General features: G+C 38.7%; 1 protein-coding gene across 1 annotated transcript in view; it reads left to right on the plus strand.

Annotated features, from left to right (window-relative positions):
* SMURF2 (SMAD specific E3 ubiquitin protein ligase 2) overlaps positions 1 to 16,224 on the plus strand; it is a 122,849-nt gene extending 106,625 nt beyond the window's left edge. Inside the window, exons 13-19 of the mRNA XM_077853760.1 lie at positions 2,391 to 2,505; positions 4,180 to 4,358; positions 5,373 to 5,510; positions 8,482 to 8,602; positions 11,104 to 11,305; positions 12,543 to 12,618; positions 12,871 to 16,224. Of these exons, the coding sequence (XP_077709886.1) occupies positions 2,391 to 2,505; positions 4,180 to 4,358; positions 5,373 to 5,510; positions 8,482 to 8,602; positions 11,104 to 11,305; positions 12,543 to 12,618; positions 12,871 to 12,970 (931 nt within the window). The 3' untranslated portion in view covers positions 12,971 to 16,224. The remainder of the gene's footprint in view (positions 1 to 2,390; positions 2,506 to 4,179; positions 4,359 to 5,372; positions 5,511 to 8,481; positions 8,603 to 11,103; positions 11,306 to 12,542; positions 12,619 to 12,870) is intronic.
* The last annotated feature ends 6,094 nt before the right edge of the window (positions 16,225 to 22,318 follow it).

The following is a 22,318-nucleotide window of genomic DNA, read 5'->3' on the forward strand; positions in this document are numbered from 1 at the left end:
ATACAGACATTTATTTTACAAGGTGTGAAAATTTACTTTATGTAGATGTAGCAGAAACATTACAGCTTCTGTACTGAAACGTCCTAAGGACCATCATGATATTTCTGCCATCCCTAATCTAAATCCAGCCTAAATTAAATTTGTGTTTCCACCAAGTCCCATAAGTATTAGTTAGCATTAACTTGTTTCACCTGTAGACTTCTTTTTATTCTGTGGCCTTTTTAGCTATAAATGGACAGTTTTTTTAGTTTGGAATTTTAGAATTGATCACATGCACATCATACTGAGGACTTGATAGTTTCTGTGGAATTCTTATGACTTACTCATAACTAGATTTGAATATGTCTTGGGAAAAACTTGTTAATTATCTGTTGATGGAATCTAAATGCTGTAATTATATGTACATTTAAATAAGCCAGTTTTTGTTTTGTTTTGTTTTGTTTTGTTTTGTTTTGTTTTAAGATTTTATTTATTTAGGGACGCCTGGGTGGCTCAGCGGTTAAGTGTCTGCCTTCAGCTCAGGGCATGATCCTGGAGTCCTGGGAATAAATAAATAAGATTTATTTATTCATGAGAGACAGAGAGAGAGAGAGGCAGAGACATACATAGGCAGAGGGAGAAGCAGGCTCCATGCAGGGAGCCTGATGTAGGACTCAATCCTGGATACCGGGATCACGACCTGAGCCGAAGGCAGATGCTGAACCGCTGAGCCACCCAGGCGTCCCTTGTTTATTTCTTAACCTCACTACTGTCAGGGTATGGGCAGATTGGGATGGGATGTGACAATGAAAGGCATTTTCTGTTCTCTGTTGCATAGCAGACCCCTCAAGTAGCTGGGATCTGCTTACATGTGTGTTCTAAATACTTGGCAAAACAAAACAAAAATTTGGATTTTCCTTTAAAATAATACATAAAAGGGGTGCTTAGGTGGCTCAGTCTGTTAAGTGTCTGCCTTCGGCTCACGTCATGATCCCAGGGTCCTGTGATCAAGTCTGCTTGATCAAGCCTGCCTCTCCCTCTCCTCCCTGTGTGCTCTCTCTTGCTATCTCTGTTGGTGTCTCTGTCTCTCTCAAATAAGTAAAATCTTTAAAGAAAAAAATGCTTTACAAAGTATAGAAGACATGTTAGGTGAGCGTTAAGTGTGTTGGCAAACTCGCTTACATGTAGGCCTTCCTCACATCCTTTTTTAATCTCTAGAGTTTTTCCAGTATTACATAAATGGTAGTGATTTGACTTAGACTGTGTCACTTACAGAATTTTGAAACATTTTTCTTTGATTACTAGTCAGTAGTGTTTCACTGCATTTCCTAAAAACACTATTCAGTCTGTTTAATCCGTTATATCAGAGCATACTTAAATACCTTTCCTGGTGGAAGAATGATAAGAATTGAGACTAGAATTATATCTCTTTAAGTCCTAAACTAGTGATTTTATTTTACCAAGATGAATAACAAGTTATCTTTCATACTTTGGAAAACATAAAGGATTTCATAAGTTTAAGGTGAGAGTACTATTTATTATGTGGTTTTTAAAAATACTGATGTACACTTGAAACCAATTATGGAACCTAACCCCCCAAATAGAGACTTGCTCTTGTGTTCCTACCTATACCAAATGCCTTGTGGTCTCTGACCACTTACTACTTTTATTGTGGTATATTTTAAGGTCTTCACAAAAAAGATGATGAAATGGGATAATTTCCTTACTAAACAATACCAACAACAAAACAGAGCCTTCTCCAAAGGTGAAAGAAAATTAATGCTATATTATGTATCGGTATAAACCAGTATAAATTGGCCATTAGAGGAATGGACCAGGATAATATAGATCATGTGGATGTTTTGAAACAAAACCATACCCTTCCCCTCATTTTATATTTATCCTGGATTAGAAATTTATTTAGTAATTAAATAGGTAACAGATCACTAGGCTGTGGCATCTAATGAATGGTTGGTGCTTCTGGATAATACCTTTATACTTTCTGATACTGAAATGTCATAAAGTTGCCCCACATTGAGTGATTCCAGTATAACAAAACAAGAGATTTCATTTGCTTTTTGGTGCATGGTAGATTTTTCCAATATTATGTTATAGAACTACTTTCTTTTATTTAAAAAATTCCTTGTGGGGATCCCTGGATGGCTCAGCAGTTTAGCGCCTGCCTTTGGCCTAGGGTGTGATCCTGGAGTCCCAGGATCAAGTCCCACATCGGGTTCCCTGCATGGAGCCTGCTTCTCCCTCTGCCTATGTCTCTGCCTCTCTCTCTTTCTGTATTGCTCATGAATAAATAAATATAATCTTCAAAAAAAATTCCTTGCTAAAATGATTAATAGCATATCTTAATGAAAAATATTAATAAAAAAATTTCTGTGTCCTATTTTGCTTTCTAGGGAGTGGTTATATCTCTTGTCACATGAAATGTTGAATCCTTACTATGGCCTCTTCCAGTATTCAAGAGATGATATCTATACTTTGCAGATCAATCCTGATTCTGCAGTTAATCCGGTAAGATTGGTGGTTATGATGTGAATGAACTTGTGACCTGTAATGCTTTTCATATTGAAATGTCAATGTGTAGTTTATGATACAGGATTAGTGTCCTTAGCCTAGTCATAACTTCTTCACAAGTCCGCTTTTAGAATATTTTCTAAATACTTACTAAATATCTAAATGGTTACAGATTTGTGCAGTAATTTGTGCACAGGGATGTTTACTACATCATTGTTTAAAGTAGCCCTAATTGGAAACATTTTTTATAAGAGATGGGTTGAATAGATTATGATACGAAGCACAATTATATTAATGGTTAAGAGCATAGATTCTGGAATTAGAAAGACATGAAATCATATAACCTGGTCCTTTTACTTACTAGCTTTATGATTAAGCCTCAATTTTATCATTATTAATAATAATAAACATAGTTTGAACCTCAGAAGGGATGGGACCCTGCACAGTAAGTGTTTAGCATAGCGTTGTACATTGTTAACCCTATTATATGTTATTGATCACTCGACAAAAGTTAGTAGCTGTTATTAATTTGTTTTTAGCCTTCCATACAAGGGCATATTATATGGCCATTAAAATGACCCTGTGGGACAGTAGTTAATGACATGTAAAGATGGTGTTCATGATACATTAAGTGAAAAGGTTGCAAAATAAGATGATACAATTTTGGTAAATACATATATGTGTAAACATTGAAAGACTCTACACTATAATACTGATAGAGGTTATCTCTGGGTATTAGATTATGGGTGAGTTTTTTGTTTTACTTGTCTTTTCTAAATATTTTCTTCTATAAAAGGGAGGTTTAAGATGAGCTTAAAGATTGCTTATTAATTAGAGAAGTAAAAAAAAAAGTTTAAAATGCAGCTATCTTTATAGTTTATAATTAGAGACCAAATATATTCATACATGGTAGAAATGTTAGGTTCACTGCAGGGAAATTTTATTTTATTTTTTTTTTTGGGGGGGGGATTTTATAAAGGGAAGATTTTTAGGTGAGGTTCTGCTTGGGGAGCCCATTACTACCGTATGCCCGTCTAGTACCATGAGCTTCATCATCTCATTTTATTCCTTACAGAGACCTATTTGAGATACTGTTATTACCCTCATTTTTTCAGATGTGGAAAATGAGTCCTATAGGGGTTAAGTAATTTGTCCAAATAGGCCTGGCTAGTAAGTGGCAGAACTAGGACTCTAGTCCAAGTTAGACATGAAATCTGTACTTTTAAGTCTGTGGTGTTCTGAAGATTAGTTTCTGGTTAGATCAAGGAAATAGGGAGGTTTAGGATTGAAAGCTTTTTTTCCATAATGGAGTCAGGATCATAACGTGCTCAGCACGTGACAAAAGGAGAGGAAGAGAATGAGATCTGTGAGTGGTTTCGTGAAGCTACAGTGGGAGTATAGTTTGGACTTAATTTCTAATTTTTACAAAGTGACTGTACTCTGGGAGTACATTGTCCCTGGTGTGATATTTTAGCAATGGAGAGAATTTTGAACATGCCCTATAGACAACTCTCCCCATTGATTCTGACCTTTGGTGTGATAATCTGTTCCACTTAAATAAGTTGTAGAGTATAAATTGATACTTATAAAAAAGATGAATGTTGCTTAATTCATATTCATAAATGCATATCATTTAACTTGACTATTTATGTAAACTTTTCTCAATTTCAGGAACATTTATCATATTTCCACTTTGTTGGACGAATAATGGGAATGGCTGTGTTTCATGGACATTATATTGATGGTGGTTTCACATTGCCTTTTTATAAACAGTTGCTTGGGAAGTCAATTACTTTGGATGACATGGAGTTAGTTGATCCAGATCTTCATAACAGTTTAGTGTGGATACTGTATGTATTGAGTCTTGTGTCTGTTCATTATAATTAGAATCTGAACCTTAAAAAAAGATACATGTTTCAAAATGGATGTACTTTTTTTTAAAAAAATGATGTGCAGAAAATATTGAGAGAGATTGAGTTTTAGAATTGCAAAAGACTTTTGCTTTCTACTGCTTTCCTGTATATTTCAACTTCCCTAGAGTGCTATTACTTAACTTTAGTTTTATTTTTTAAAAAGATTTTATTTATTTGAGAGAACTAGAGAAAGCACAAGCAGGGGGAGGGGCAGAGGAAGAAACAGACTCCCTGCTGAGCAGAGAGCTTAATGAGGGGCTCTGTCACATGACTTTGGTGATCATGACCTGAGCCTAAGGCAGACACCTAACCGACTGAGCCGCCTCGGTGCCCCAAAGTACTATTTTAAAGAGGGGGGTGGAGAACAAGTATATTTCTGTTTTTAAAGGTACCACATAATAATGATTTCCTCCACATGATAGAAGTTCTGTTCCAATCCTGCATGTGTGAGAATAGCAAATTCCTGCTGCAGTAGTGATTGTTGAAACCATACTTTAAAAAAGATACCTAGAAGAATCAGTTGTGTTTTGTCAGAGGCCATTTACTTAAGAATATACATTGGCCATACTTAGTTTTCAAATACACAGGTAGCTTTCCCATGGGACACTCAGGTATTTGGTTGCATGGGGGTACCCAGATTCAAATAGGGCTTCTTACCTAAAAGCCAAACATAACTGAAGTTTTCCCTATGTAAAGCCCAGCTTTGGCAGGGGACTTTGTCATTACTCAGGAAGTGAAATGTTTCCTGTGTTTATGAAGGTTAAAGCTTTTTGACCTTTCTGCCCCAAAACTAGGATATATGGTAGCATAAGGACTGGCAAAAGGAATCTGATCTTATATTTGTGATGTCATGAAACTATCTTAATTTTATTTGTCTCACCAATTAAGACATCTGTAGGATCCATATTTTAGATTTTCCAGTTTAATATCTTTCTCTCTTTTCCTTTCTAGTGAGAATGATATTACAGGTGTTTTGGACCATACTTTCTGTGTCGAACATAACGCATATGGTGAAATTATTCAGCATGAACTTAAACCAAATGGCAAGAGTATCCCTGTTACTGAAGAAAATAAAAAAGAATATGTCAGGTAAACACTTCTGTGTTTTCAAGCCTGAGAATTATTTTAATGCTCTCGAATGACAATACAGAAAAACACTGATATATTTAGGTAGTGTTGCTTATTGCTACAAAATAGGCTTCTGCAGAATTTAGTGGCTTTAAAAACAACCACTGTTTTATTTTATCTCTCAATTCTACAGGTAATTTGGGTAGAGAACAGTAGGGATAGCATAGGGCTCCTCCATGTGGTGTTCGCTGGGACTGACCCCAGGATGGCCTTTTCATTCAAATACCTGAGCCCTCAGCTAGGATGGCTACGGTGGCTGGAAGCTGGCTGGAATGGTCACTGGGTCACCATCTGGGATCTTGTTCTCACTGTTGGTTTAGGCTCCCTGGTTATCTCCATGTCAAGTCTGAGGCCTCTCAGAATTCTCCTTGTGGTGTCTGTCTCCCCAGCAAGATAGCCAGACTTCTTAGGAGCAGCTGGTTTCTCAGAGCACAAAAGCAGAAGTTGTCAAATCTTTTTAAGGCCTAAGCCTGGAACTGGCTGGATCAACTCTGCTATGTTCTTCTGTTAAAGGGAGTCACAAACCAGCCCAGGCTCAGCGTGTGTGGGGGGAACTGTTTAAAGGCATGAATACCAAGAAACAGGGTGCATGGGGCTAGTTGTAGTAGAACTGCCACAGCTAGCTGTACAGAACACTACATGCTGTGTTTCCAGCAGTCATTTTGTTTATAAATAGTGAGTTTAAGGGATAAATATAAGAAATGTTCTTCAAATTTTATATAATCACCTGATGATTGAGGAGTTTTGAAATACTGGGTTAGATCATTTGGCCTATGTGAACTAAAGTTCTTTGAAACATAAAACTATGGTAATCTAATGTAGGTGTTTGAACTTTGCCACATGTACACAGAAATGTGCACACTGTTCTTTTTGTGTAGATTATGTCTCTAAGTCTTACTGGCTTAAGTTTTCCTGGTTGACACATTGAGGCCCATCAGTCTCACAGACTGTTCATGGGAGTGAACCCTGGAATAGCTTTTTTGGAAAGCAATTTGATAACAGCTCCCAAAATGAATATGCACATGCCTTTCAACCAGCAGCCCTGTTTTTTAGGAATCTATTCTGTGGAAACACATGGTAGTTAAATATAAATAAGGATGTTCACTTAAATACTGCTTGTAAAAACAACTGGAAACTAATGAAGTGTATTAGAGGAGAACAATTTACATACATACATACACTCAACAGAATATTATATGGATGGATGTTTAAAAGAAAGAGACTATATAAGTTGTTAGATTTAAAAAGCAAGTTTTAGGGGCACCTGGCTGGCTCAGTTGGAAGAACATGTGATTCTTGATCTCAGGGTCATGAGTTTGAGCTACAGATTGGGTATAGAAATTACTTAAAATAAGTAGATACGCTTTTTTTTTTTTAAGGCAAGTTTTAGACATTATGGGAAACAAAGTCTGTGTTATTTTATAATTATTCGGAAGATGTCCAGGAAGACTACATACCAATAAGGTGTTTGGCTAGGATGAGGGAGTGTGAGTGCAGGACCTGGATGCAGACAGGGAGGGGAGGGTAATAGAATGGGCTTTCAGTTTTTATTCTGTCTCTACATTTACTGTTTGATTTTTCTTTACATAGAAAACGTGCATGTTATTACATTTCTAATTGGCGAATAAAAGAATGGATGGGAATTTCCTGAATGTCATTCAGTAGTGTGTCACTTTGGGATCTAGCATGGACTGCTGAGTTCTTAGACCCCACTTGCTGGGACTCAAGCATGTTTTTAGCACAAAGTCATATCTCCTACCAGATACAGTTTTGACAGAAAAAAATTAGAAAAACTTTTGTAGATGCACAATTTTGCTGTCCTCTTAAATAAAAATGAGGTCCACCAAAGGATCTAATCTTAAGTAGCTTCTTAAAATAGAGAATTGTTTCCCTAGGTTTGGAAGTAGAAATGTTGACATATTTGGAAGGTGAATAGTTCTGAGATTTTTGAGATGGAGGAGTTTTCCCAGGTAGATAGATTTTTTTAAAAGGCAATTTGGTTATAAGTCCAAGTCAAAAATATAAGTAAAGCTACATGTTAGATGTAGTCTGGTATACTTTTTGTTGGTAGAATTAGATCTTCTAGTTTTTTGTTTTTTTTTTTTTTTTTTAGATCTTCCAGTTTTTTTTAAGGCCTCCAGGGAACAATGAGTATTTAATCAAAAAGTGTTTACTATTGGCTTTTACTGTTCTCATTTTGGATTTAAAGAGTGTCTTTACTTCCTCTTTCCCTACATACCACCCGCAAAATATAAACAAAATACCCCACACATTCAGATAATACTTTGAAGTGCAACCATAAAAATAGTCTGTTTTGGTTGAATGGCCTCTTTCTTTCTGATTGGTGGCATGTATGCTAAAAGTTCAGAAAGACGTTTCGTACAGATTTTAACTTCAGACCCAACTAATTTCTAGCTGCCTTCCAGTGTACTAGGAGTTTCTCTGATTTGCAGAGTTGCTTTATTTATGCTGCTTTTGTTAGTGGAAGGTTTCCACTTTTTCATTTATAATGAACTATCTCTCAGGTCCAGGTCCAGTACCCTCAGGAATCTGAGATTCCTTTAGACTGTAGATTAATTTTTTTTTAAAGATTTTACTTATTTGTTTGAGAGGGAGAGAGCAGGGTTGGGGGTTGCAGAGTGGCTGGTGTGGGTGGTGGGGAGGAGAGGAAGAGGGAGAGAATCACAAGCAGACTCTGAGCTGAGTGCAGGGCCTGATGTGGAGCCTGATCTCATGACCTATGAGATTAGGACCTGGGCAGAAACCAAGAGCTGCACCCCAAACTGACTGAGCCCCCCAGGCAGCCTAGACTCTAGACTAAACTCTTAATGCTAGGTGCTCACAAGGTGTACTGTTGCTCAAGTAGAGATTCGTAATAGTCACCAAATCTGAATCTATTTGATTGTGTGAAATCCCTGCCCAATGTTTACAGGCTCTATGTGAACTGGAGATTTTTACGAGGCATTGAGGCGCAATTCCTGGCTCTGCAGAAAGGATTTAATGAAGTAATTCCACAGCATCTGCTGAAGACATTTGATGAGAAGGAGTTAGAGGTCAGTATGTTAATGTCATGACATCATTTAGTGTCACAGGGAAGGTTGGGAATTTTCTGTTAACTGCGTTTTAGAGGAAAGTCATATTGCTGGTGCTTTTGAAGTTTTATGGTACAGTGCTTAAGAATTCTTATTCACAGGAAAGGTCTTTCCTGCTTTGGAAAAGCTTTTTATTTATGCTTTGGATTTTCTACAAGTAAGCCATCTCTCTCATATTGTGAACACTCTTATGTTTCCATATTTTCTTTTCTTATTTTCAACAGATTTCATGTCTTAGGTGTACATTCTTCTATATGTACATGTTTTCTATTCCCTAATTAAGTGGTTATTTTTTTTTTCCTAATTCAGTGGTCATTGATATAATTAAATGCCATCACTTTGTCTCCACCATATTGAAATTTTTTGAATGAAAAGCTTAGGTTCAATTGGATTTACACTAAGCTTTGCAAGACAGCATTTGATAAACAAGATCATAGAGAAATAATTAAAACATTTAGGATAAAGTGTATCTAAACATCTTTCTTCTCTTTGGAAATATTCGTTACCAATAGCAGTAATAAACAGTTAACCATTTTTTTGTTTTCTTTTAAAGCTGGTTGTTAAAACACCTTTAGTCTGGTTTTATAATTAAGACTTTTAAACAAATACATCTGAACTACTTTGAAAAAATAATGAGGTTTTATAATTAAGACTTTTAAACAAATACATCTGAACTGGTTTTATAATTAAGACTTTTATACAAATACATCTGAACTACTTTGAAAAAATAATGAGGTTTTTATTCTACTGAAGGCCCCAAATTTAATTCGTGGCTAGGAGTAGCATAAATATTTGAAATCTACAAATAAATGTAAAAATTGATTAAAATTCATTAACCTCGGTGTCCTTTCTTTTTTTAAAAAAATATTTATTGGGGCACCTGGGTGGCCTCAGTTGGTTAAGCATCTGCTTTCTACTCAGGTCATAATCTCCACATTCTGGGATCAAGCCTGCATTAGGCTCCCTGCTCAACAGGGAATCTGCTTCTGGCTCCCCCACCCTGCCGCCGTTGTGTACTCTCTCTCAAATGAATAAATTTTTTTAAAAAATTAAATTTTTAAAAATTTATTTAAGTAGTTTCTACACCCAGCATGGGCCTTGAACTCACAACCCCAAGATTGAGAGTCATAGGACTTCTGACTGAGCCAGCCAGATTCCCCTTCAGTGTCCTTTCTAATTAAATCTATTAATAGACCTGTTAGGGGATCTAAATAGATTGGCTTGACTCCCTAACCCCATTCCTTTTGTGTTTGAACTATTCAGTAGTGAAATGGCCAGTGGAAGTGGCCAGGAATGGCAGTAATGGTTGAAATGAGTGAGAAATTTCACCTTACAATTACCACTCCTCTGGAGAAAAGAACTGAGGAGGTATCTTTTGTGTTATAAATACTTCCATAATCCTATTTGGATACCTACCTCCCTGTTGAGCCTAGCTGTGATTCAGTAATCTTTCCAGAACTCTATTGAAGCTTTGGTGAAGATTTTATGCAATATGATTAGGGTTTATTATGTAGTTTCTATTGGTAATGAAATTAATTTTTTTATGAAAATACATAATTTATTTTAGTGTTATATGGGATTAATAGAACTAATTCCAAAATGTGGGATTCGCAGTTATGTTTGCAGTTATGTTATGCTTTAATACTACACACTGTTATAATTCACTGTTATAAATACTTAGATGAATTAGTCTTGGACCCTAAAGACATATATTAATAGTATCCAAGTGATTTTGATATGGCTCATCTATGCTGACCTTGCATCAGGATGTCCAGCAGAGCTCTCTCTCAGAGCAGTTCTGTATTTTGTATTTTGCTGTAACTTAAAGATTATCAAATGGATTGTTCTTGCTTATCCAGCACCCATTTCTTGAGTTCCTGAGCAGTATGGTTCTTGCACAGGGTATATAGTAAAGTAGGTGTTAACACAGTATTACAGCAGTGGAAACTGCTGGCCAAGGCGGATGGACTCAATTGCCCAAATCCTAAAGCTCGTAAGTGTTGAAACCCAGTATGATATACCAGTATATACATGATATGATATACCAGATATACCAGTATGATACAGGTATTAAGGAAGGCACTGTATTTACTCTGAGTCTATTTTCTGTCCATTAAACATAATTTAGAATTCTATGAAAATACGAGACTTTCATCCTGTCATGTTCTCCACACTGGTGGTTCTCAGACTCTGGATAGGGAACCTGCAGGAAGTAGATACCACCCATGGATCCTTTTAAATACAGATCCCTAATATCACCCCAGACCCACAGAATCAGAAGTCTGAACATAGGACCTGATGGTGTGTATGTTTTGAAAAGCTTTCTAGATGATTCTGATTTGTATCTTTGATTAAGAACCATCATATGAGAGCCACCACTACAAATCTAAAGTTCTGTTTGAGGGATTTGGGGCTTAACTTTGGATTTCCATTGGCTCATTATTTGTGCAATATTTTAACAGCTCATTATTTGTGGACTTGGAAAGATAGATGTTAACGACTGGAAGGTAAACACCCGATTAAAACACTGCACACCAGACAGCAATGTCGTCAAGTGGTTCTGGAAGGCTGTGGAGTTTTTTGATGAAGAGCGAAGAGCACGGTTACTTCAGTTTGTGACAGGATCATCTAGAGTGCCTCTGCAGGGCTTCAAAGCTTTACAAGGTAGAAAAGCCAGAGGAACGCGACATGGCATCAGAGCACTGGTGGAGGGCGTCAATGTTTGGTTTATATAGTTTACAAACCACAGGCTTCTAAGCAGATTCTCTTCATTCTCTTCCATATCTGACTCTCCTTATCTTGATACCTTCTTCTCCTTCCTCTCCTTTGTTCCCCTCCCAAGAACCTTTTCCCTGGGGCCTCTGTGCCTGTAGTGAGTGCTGTACGTTAGAGACCGTAGGCAGTGGTCTCTGCCTTTTCTTTTCTGGTCACCTGGCTTTTAACTTGTGTGGCGCATTCCAGTAGGGAAAGCCTGTCTGCTTCCACTTCCACACCTCAACCTGGCAGAGCCAAAACCCACTTGGGACGGCTCTTCCCTCTACTTTTGTATTCTTTTCTTGGAGGCAGCCTGCATTGTGGAAGCCATTTGTTTGGTCATTATTGCACAGTGTCAGACCATTTATTTCCAAACATACTCCATTTTTAAGACTTATTTTCTGCGGCATAGCTATTTAATTTGGGGGCGAGTTGGCAATATCTCTAAGGATTGTGGCGCTTCGCTGGGTGGCACTTGCTTCCTTTCCCTCTGAAGCTCTTCATTTGCAAGGCTGCTGCCACCAGTCACATCTGAAGACCTACACAGCCAGACAGGACAGCGTTGCCCGCAGCACACGTGTTGGAAGTCCACGGACAGGGAAGGCATCCTTGGAGTTGTGCTTAATTCCTTACTTGGAGAACTTGTTAGCAGACTACCCAGAAGCGTAAAGTGAAGCTATATTTCTACATACACTTTTATGGGGTGTCTTATGTTAACTGGAATTTATTCCATGGACTGCTAATCTTTTGCTCTCGGCCAGGTTTGAGGCATGAAATCTAAATTTGCATTTAGGTTGTCATCTTTTTGAATGTGTGTATATATATATTTGATCTTGAATTTATCCATTTACTTTTCTTCTCATACATTTGGCACATTGATTTTTTAATAGAAGAAGTTGGCAAAGGATTCCAATCCTGGGCCTTTTCTCAAATTGATATGCTAGCATATTAAGGAATCCAGTGTTTATCCAAGGTCAATTTCATTTTTCAAGACCCAGATTCTTTTTCTCCTGCCCTTGGCAGCTTATGTGGAGTCACCAGTGGTTCCATCTTAGGCCTTGTGGTTTACGTATCAGTTTTATTCTGAGATTTTGGAGACTCACACACACACCTACAGTGACGTGACCCACATTGACTTCTTTTGCAGGCGCTGCAGGCCCACGACTCTTCACCATACACCAGATTGATGCTTGCACTAACAACCTGCCGAAAGCCCACACTTGGTAAGTTGTTTTTGAAGCTTTTCCCCTGCATTCCATGTACGTAGGTGTTAGGTTTAAACCGATTTGAATTTGAGATTATGCAGAAATTGGTAGGAAAGCCTGAAAGTGGCAGTCTCTACTTTAGAGGAGTACAACTTTTTCTTTTAATTTTCTGTGTGTCATGAAATGTGATGTGACTGTATTAGTATACACTTGCTAGACCAGTTTGCTTATTCTGAATGAACTGTGTCAATCTGATTTGCTCATTTACAGCTTCAATCGAATAGACATTCCGCCCTATGAAAGCTATGAAAAGTTATATGAAAAGCTGCTAACAGCCATTGAAGAAACATGTGGGTTTGCTGTGGAATGACGGACTTCAAGGATTTACCCAGGACTCTATTTATACCCCGACCGACAGCCTCCTTTCAGCAAAGTTTCGCGGAATGCTGAAATACAGGAAAATGCCTCCCCCCCCCCCTCAAAAGATTTTTAGGACACTGTGAGGGGAAAGGACAATTTTGAAATTCCTTTTCAAGGAAAAAAAAGAGGTCTTTATGCTTTGCCATGAGGCCACACTCAGCTGCTATTTAAAATTAATATCTTGAACCTAAAGAATGCTGACTTTTCCTACATTTCCAGAGTTAGGCAGTATTCTACACTTAAAGACTACTACTATTTTTATAAAAGGTAATCTATTCAAATTGCTCCACAGATTTCAAGTCTCTCAAACATCAAGACAACTTCAGCAGTCGGTACACGTCACATTTCATTTTGATTGAATACATGATTTTGAACAGCTCCTGTACTTGCTCTTTGTAAAAGAAAAATAAATAAAATTATTTTGAATTATTCTACCTTTGTAAACAATTGGCTAAAGGAATCATTATCTTTAAAAAACAATTAAGCCATTTACATGTTTAATTACATTTTTCTATAGCAAAGCATTATATTTTAAAAGCATTATATGTTTCAAACTAGCCTAAGTAAGTCTTTTGTATATTTTTCAAGCACGAACTTCCTGGAATACAGCCACATAATTTTGGTTGTCAGATTCCTAATGCAACCATTTAGTCTAAACTTAGCTTATTTGATACAGTAAGATGCATTCAGGGGCTCCTTTTTTTAAGAGACTTTTAAAAAAATCCTAATTTTTTAATCTTGAATCAGTATGATCAGGTATTTGGGATTTACTTCATCTTAAATGGAAATACTGCATTTTTATAGGTCCTCAGATTGTTGGATGGGATGGGATTTTCATTCTTTTGCTGGGTCAGCGTATCTTTAATATATATACTATTTCTGTAAACCAAAGTCTCCTATGACAAGTGCACCTAATTTATATTTTAATTATGGTCTAGCTTTCTATCAAGTAAACCATCCACAATCTTTGTTTAGCTGCTCAATATTTTAATCAGCTAAAATTATGACAAAGGAAAAATTTTATTCAGCCAGCTTAGAAAACCCCTGTTTTTACCTAACAAAATGAAGGTAGGGGTGAGGAGGGGGTAGGATTACTGGAGAAATAGTGATTCTGAATCTATGGTATAAATTACTTTAGAACGGAAGAATTCTGTTTTGGAGGTAAGGGAATCCCAGTTCCCTGGGTGTTGATCAGTGTCTGATTTTGAAATACCCAGATTGAGCTTTCAAGGTGTGTGGCATGTTGCATGATCCAGAAGGTAACCAAAATTCTGGAGTAAAGGATTGAAAAAATCTGAAGTCATGGGTGGCTTTTAAAATCCAACTATCAGAAATCTGCACTATATATATTTTTTCTTACACAGATGTGAATCAAGAAGGGCAAATTTTGATGAGATAGCTCCTTGGAAATGTTGCAGCTTAATTATCAAGTGAATAGGCCCTTTGTGTTCTTTCATCTGATGGATTGGTTTTCAGTCTGTGTTCACGAACCAAGGGGTTCCTCTGAGGTGCCTCAGAAGTAGTGGTTTAAGAGAGAAGGGGATGGAGGGAGAGGAGGGGCCTGGTTGGTATTTGAGTTGGAGCCTCTAACTCCCCACCCTCAACCCCTTGTACAGGAGCAGTTCCCAAGTCCTCTCTTTTATGTATTGGAATTCCAAGTAAGTTTTCCCAGAGGTGGGAGGTGGAGGCGGGCGGGGATAAAAGAAGCAGAAATTTTGCTGTTTAGAAAAAAAGAGTTGAGAACTGCTTGTGTAGTTTCGAAGCATTTGAATTTATTTCATTCAGCCAAATTGGACCGCTACATGCAAGCTAGTCGTAGTCCTGTGCGGTGGTAACGTGCTTCCACTGACCTTTTCCTTCCCAGACACCTTGTGTCTTAGTAGCACTCGAGAACATCTTGAAATGTACAGAAAAGGTTTCTAAACTCCATCAGTTGTCAGCTTTCACGGTAGTACCTTATCGGCTGCAGACTCATCTCTTGTATGTTATATTAAAGCACTAGTGCAGTGTGATTGTGCCTACTGTTACAATCTTCCAAAAACGAAGTCCATGCTGAACACATTAGAGAAGTCCTAACCAATGGATGCAGGAGTAAATGCTACTATCATAACGTACAGTAAAGCAGGCTAGTACCATCGCTTTTGAGTGCCTTTTTAACTTTATAATGATGACTTAATAGAGCTTTAAAAGAAATCTACCCTAGCAGTCTATGGTATCACCAACATGATTTATAAAGACATGATTTAGATTTCATTTTTCAAAATTACGTTACCTGATTACTTCCAAACAGGTGCTAAGCAAACTAAACCCCCACTGTGTCATTAAATCTGAGACTCGCCCCTCATGTGTAATGTGAATATTTATTTCCACACATCCCTCTTAGCTGGGTTTTTCTGCTCCCTGCCCCTAGTTGTGTTATTCCAGATATGTGATGTCACGTTTCCATACAGTGCCTCTCCATCATGAGTGCTTAATTATGAACAGTGATTACTTTGTAGAGCTCATATGCAGTACAGAGGTGAGTTTTGTTTTAGAGGGTCTAATTTCTTGATGTAAAGAATTTTTAAATAGTGCTGTGTATAGTGTACATTCTGTTTTGCACATAGTTTGTTGCCCTGAATGGGTTTTATTTTTACCGAGTCTCCTTCTTCTTCTTTTTTTGGTAGCATTTACGTTCAGAGCACAAAACTCCTTTCTTTTAAATACAATGTAATTCGCTTTATTTTACAACACTAAGTCTGCTTTGAACTTCCAGTGTGTTGAACTGGTTGCATTGTTGGGGATTAGAGATTATTTCAGTCATCTGTACAGTTTGATAGAGCAGCTCCTCCTGCTTCTGTTTTTAAGCGGTAGCACGCAGCCGGTGGGTGCCACACGTGGCACCTAACGTTAAGTTAGGGTGATGATTGTACCAAATGCTGAGTTGTTTTGTTTCTAGATGTAATTAGTTCACTTCATGTAATATTCTTCTTTCTCTCAAACTGACTTTAAAAACAAAGTTTTATCATTTTCATTGTATTTGTATTTATTACAGAGTGTTTTAGCTTTGATATTCTTTGTATTTTCACTCGGTTGTTACATGAGCTTTATCAATAACATCTGTATAAATGGTTTTTAAAAATTAACTATGTATGTGCCCATGCCGAAGTTGAGCAATAAAATGAATGCTGTTTGCACTGTCACAGCATCAAAGTTTTTAAAGAATACTGAGTTTACAATGAATTGTTTTGAAAAACCTTCACGATTGGCTTGATAAAGAGTGACAGCTTAGGAACCATCACGAGAGAAGTTTAAGAAGATTCGCGTGCCTTCCTTGGTTGTTGTCTTTGTCACACTGCAGGGCTCCAGAGAGCTCAGACCCCCCTTCCTGTCCGCAGGCAGAGCGGGAAGGAGGGTGCTTGCTGGGCAGGTGGGCTGGCAGTGGCTGCTGGGGGCTGTGTGGGATGGATTGCCGAGGCCGCCCTGGGCTCCCTGGGGAAGTGTTCCAGTCCCAGAACCGTGTCTGTCAGGGCTCTGGGGGGCAGAGCTGTGGTAGGGGCCTTTTTTGCTACCTTGGTGTTAAAGCAGTAAAATCCTCAAAAGGAGAAACCAATTACATTTTTCCGAGAAACCGACTTTAAGGGCCGTGATTTACAACTCTGTAAATGATAGTGGATCAAAGTCCAGCTAAATATATGGGTGGAAAAAAGGAATGGCTACGGTGTTTTCTCATCCACGGCACAGCCTGTGTGAGGCTCCCTGTAGCATAGGCCACACAGGAAGGAATGTTGGGGAAATGCAGCGCAAGTAGTAGTGGTAAAGTTCAAAGACTGGGCATGGTGTCCGTTTTTTTTATATCCTTTTGAAAATTTTTTTGCTTTGTCTTACCTTGCCATTTTTACTGGTTATTATATAAAAGTCGTAGCGCTAGTATATTAAGGATTTTAGTATTTTTATAATCTATGAGCTATGCAAAAGTTTGATTTGACGTGTGTTATGTTTTTCTTTTTATTCTGTGACAACCGAAAAGGTATGTCTCTTCATCGTGATGAAGGTTAACCTTGGGTATCCATTGCACTCATTTGTATTGTCTTTTTTTTTTTTTTAAGATTATTTATTTATTCATGAGAGACACAGAGAAAGAGGCCGAGACACACAGGCAGAGGGAAAAGCGGGCTCCATGCAGGGAGCCCAACGCGGGACTCAATCCTGGGACTCCGGGATCACACCCTGCGCTGAAGGTAGACGCTCAACCGCTGAGCCCCCCGGGCGTCCCTTTATTTGTATTGTCAACCCGAGAAGCTTATAGTTAGGATATATACCACGAACGAGAGCTTTGTAACAGGATAAAGGTAATTATACAGAAAAAAGGGTTGTATTCCTACATTTACACTCTTAGCAAACTAGACAAGCCCGATTTTAATTTATTAAAGATTTTAAAATTTGTTTTAAAGATTGATTTGAGAACAAGCAAGAGTGGAGGGGGAGGGGCAGACAGAGATGTATAAAAAATCCCAAGCAGACACCATCCTGTGTGTGGAGCCCAGTGCAGGGCTCGATCTCATGATGCTGCGATCATGACCTGAGCCGAAACCAAGAGTTGGACACTTAACTGACTGTACCACCCAGGCACCCCAACGTATTTTAAGTAGTTTCTATACCCAGTGTGGGGCTTGAACTCAAAACCCCAAAATCAAGGGTCACATACTCCACTGATGGAGCCAGCCAGGTATCCTGACAAGCCAGATTTTGAAGTTACATTTTATTAGGTCTTTTCCCTATGACTTTTTTTGGTTGTTGTTCATTCAACAAATAGCAACTGTATTCCTGTGTGTCAGGCTCTGTACTTATTGCTAGAGATACAGCTTCTCTCTTGTGTTTGTGTTTGTTGTACAGTTGGCTACAATTCCACGGTGATCTGCTCAACTGTTGCTGGTTAGCATACTTCTGTGGCTATTTGGGCTATGATCTATCTAGGTTAACAATGTCTTTAATATGAGCTGTCAATCCCACTTCTGTCTCCCTTCTAGGGTTTTGTAAGTGAAGGAAGTGGGGAGGCAACTGTAGCAGTCCTTGGGGTGGGTGAGGGACCCTTCTAAGATACTTCTCCTGCCCACCCGAATGTTCATGAAGTGTTCTGACTTTTAGCCCAGGAACTGGGCTTGAGGATGGAGATGCACATCAGACTCAACCTTTCAGACCACTCACTTCTTCCAGAGATGATGCTGGCATGGCAAGAAGGGGAGAACCATCGAGACCAGAAGGGCCAAGTTCTTTTTAAAAATTGAGGTATAACAAGATTAGTCTCAGTTGTACAACTTAATGATTTGGTATTCGTGTATGTTGCAGATTGATTACCACATAAGGTTTAGTGTAACATCAATCACCATATATAGTTACAATTTTTTTTCTTGTGATGAGAACTTTTAAGATCTACTCTGTTAGCATTTTTCAATATGCAATATAGTATGAACTAGAGTCACCGTGCTGTACATTATATCCCTGTGACTTCTTTAATTTATAATTGAAAGTTGTACCTTTTGGCCCCTTTCACTCATTTTGCTGTCAGCTCCCCCCACCCCTTTCTGGCAACCACCAATCTTTTCTCTATCCATTTTGTTTCTCATTCCACATATGAGATAATAGTATTTGTCTTTCTTGGACATACTTCACTTAGTGTAACACCTTTATAGTTCTTTTTTTTCTTTATGGCTGAATTATGCTGCATTGTATATAAACACCATTGTTTTCCATATTTGGCTATTGTAAATAATGCTGCAGTGAACATGGGGGTGCATATATCTTTTCCAGTTAGTGTTTTCATTTTCTTCCGATAAATACCCAGAAGTGGAATTGCTGAGACAGTTAACTATCTAAAAAAAATTTTTTTTAAAAGATTTATATTTTAGAGAGTGCAGGCAAGGAGGGGCAGAGGGAGAGAGAATCCTCAAGCAGACTCCCCACTGAACATGGAGTCCCATGTGGGGCTTGATCCCAGGACTCTGAGATCATGACCTGAGCCAAAACCAAGTTAGACACTTAATTGAGCCACCCAGCAGGTGCCCCGTCTATTTTGAATTTTTTGAGGAACCTCCATATTGTTTTCCTTTGTGAATAGCCTGTTTTACATTTCCACAAACAGTGGACAAGGGTTCCCTTTTATCCACAACATTTCTTTTTGGTAATAGCCATTCTAACAGGCATGAGGTGGTTTTGATTCACAGTTCCCTGATTAGTGATGTTGAGCACCTTTTCATGGACCTGTTGGTTGTGTGTCATCTTTGTAAAAACGTCTGTTCAGTTCTGTTATTTCCTTTTTCTTTTTTAAATTCAGTTTGCCAACATTTACACCCAGAGCTCATCTCATTGTGTGCCTTCCTTTATCCTCACCACCCACATACCCCATCCCTCCACCCACCTCCCCTTCTGCAGCTGTTTCCCAGAATCAGGAGTCTCTCATGGTTTGTCTTCCTCTGTAATTTTTCACCACTCAGTTTCCCCCCTTCCTTTATTGCTTTCAAAATAGTGAATTTCTTATATTCCCACATGAGTGAGACCAAATGATAACTGCCTTTCTCCGATTGGCTTATTTCACTCAGCATAATACCCTCCAGTTCCATCCCCATCCTTTCTGATGGCTGAGTAATAGTCCATTGTGTGTGTGTGTGTGTGTGTGTGTGTGTGTGTCACATCTTTATCTGTCAAAGGACATTGTGGCTCCTTCCACAGGTTGGCTATTGTGGACATTGTTGCTATGAACACTGGGGTGCAGGTGTCCTGTTGTTTCACTACCTCTGTATCCTTGGGGTAAATACCCAGTAGTGCAATTGCCGAGTTGTACAGTAGCTCTATTTTTAACTTCTTGAGGAACCTCCAGTTTTCCAGAGTGGCTGCACCAGCCTGCATTCCCACCAACAGTGCAAGAGGGTTCCCCTTTCTCCACATCCTCACCATTTGTTCTTTCCTGTCTTAATTTTATCCATTCTCACAGGTGTGAGGTGGTATCTCATTGTGCTTTTGATTTGTATTTCCCTAATGACACGTGATGTGGAGCACTTTCTCATGTGCTTGTTGGCCATGTGTATGTCACCTTTGGAGAAATGTCCATTCATGTTTTCTGCCCGTTTCTTGACTGTCTTTTGGGTGTTTTTAAGTTCTTTATGGATCTTGGATACTAGCCCTTTATCTGATATATCATTTGCAATTACTGTCTCCCATTTGGTTTCCTTTGCTGTGCAGCCTTTTATCCTGATGAAGTCCCAATAGTTCATTATTACTTTTATTTCCCTTGCCTTTATTTTTTCTTTAAAAGACTTTATATGACACAGAAGGAGCACAAGCAGGGGAAGCAGCAGGCAGAGGGGAGAGGGAGAAGCAGGCTCCCTGCTGATCAAGGAGCCTGATGTGGGTGGGGTTTGATCCCAGGACTCGGGATCCTGACTGGAGCTGAAGGCAGATGCTTAACCAATGGAGGCACCCAGGCGCCCCTCCCTTGCCTTTATAGATGTGTCTTCTATGCCTATTTTTTAATTAGATAGGGTTTTTTTTGTTTTGTTTTTTGTTTTTTTAGCTGAGTTCTGTTTTTTGAGGGAGAGAGGATCTTAGGCTCCACACCCAGCATAGAGCCTGATGCGGGGCTCAATCTCCTGACCTTGAGATTATGGCCTGTGCCAAAATAAAGTTGGATGCTTAACCAACTGAGTCACGTAGGCGTATGAATTGTATGAATTCTTAATATATTTTGGATATTAATCCCTTGTTAGTATCTCATTTGCTAATCTTTTATCCCCATTCAATAGGTTGCCTTTCATTTTGTTGGTTTCCTTTGTTAGGCAGAAGTGTTTTAGTGTGATGTAGTCCCACTTGATTTTTGCTTTTGATGTGAAATGCAAAAACATCATCACCAAGACCAATGTCAAGAAGCTTACCTCTCATGTTTTCTTCTAGGAGCTTTATGGTCCCGGACCTTACATTCAACTCTTTATCTTTAATCCATTTGGAGTTAATTTTTGTGTATAGGACAATGGTTCGGTGTCATCTTTTGCATGTGACTGTCTTGCTTTCCTGATACCATTGAAGAGACTGTCCTTTCCCTATTGTATATTCTTAGCTCACTTGTTATAAACTAATTGACCACATATCTGTGGGTTTATTTCTGGACTCCATCATATTCCACTGATCTGTGTATTTCTATGCCAATACCCTACTGTTTTGATTATTATAGCTTTGTCATACAGTTTGAAATCAGGGAGCACGATGCTTCCAGCTTTGTTCTTCAGCAAAGTTTTATTTTTCTTCCATATTTTAATTTATATTCTAGTTAGTTGACATATAAGTGTAATATTGGTTTCAGGAGTAGAATTCAGTGATTCTTCACTTACATATAATACCCAGTGCTCCTTATATCAATCACGTGCCCTCCTGAATATCCATCACCCATTTAGCCCATCCCCCTCTAGCAATCCTCAGTTTGTTCTCTATCATTAAGAGTCTCTTATGGTTTGCCTCCCCCGCTCTCCTCCAGAGGACAAAGTTGTTTGTTTTCTTTAACGATTTTATTCGTATATGAGAGAGAGGCAGAGACATAGGCAGAGGGAGAAGCAGGCTCCCTGTGGGGAGCCCGATGCAGGACTCAATCCCAGGATCACATGAGCCAAAGGCAGATGCTCAACCACTGAGACACTCAGGTAAAGGCACGTTTTAGTTTAAGACAAGAAGAAATTGATCGTGTCAATCAAATCTGCTGGGTAATATAGTCTGAATGGCTTGAAATGCCAGATGAAACCTGTTCATATGCTCATCACCACGCTACTCTCTACATGCCCTAATGGGAACCTCTCTTCTCCCCTTTGGTCCTTTCCTGGTGCCCTGTGCCATTCCCTGCCTTTGATCAACAAAGTTCCATTATCCTCAACTGCTCTGAAGCCTCCTCCCAGCTCCTGGCCTTCACTAAAGCTGAAGCCTCCTTCTCCATGGAAGGTACCATACCCTGCTGGGTTTTGGGGTTTTTTCCCCTCTCCTATTGCTCCATACCAAAAATAGGGTTGGTGTACCTTGCATGGTTCAAAGTCCACTGTACCTCTTCCCACCTGCAAGCACTAGTGCTCCCTGAGGCCCATACTTTTTGGCCTTCCACCCTTTGCCTGTCCTCTGCCAACTAACAAGCCATATACACAAATTCTTATCTTCCAGCCACCAGATGAAAAATCTACACACATCTACACAGTATCTCACAGGTTTAACCCCAGTCCCCACCTCTGACAAGCCCACACTCCTAGTGCTTTTCCGTATTAGAGATTTTTATTGTTTTTACTGAACT

This window comes from Canis aureus, chromosome 16, assembly GCF_053574225.1.
Source record: "Canis aureus isolate CA01 chromosome 16, VMU_Caureus_v.1.0, whole genome shotgun sequence".
In the NCBI taxonomy this organism is placed as follows: domain Eukaryota; kingdom Metazoa; phylum Chordata; class Mammalia; order Carnivora; family Canidae; genus Canis; species Canis aureus.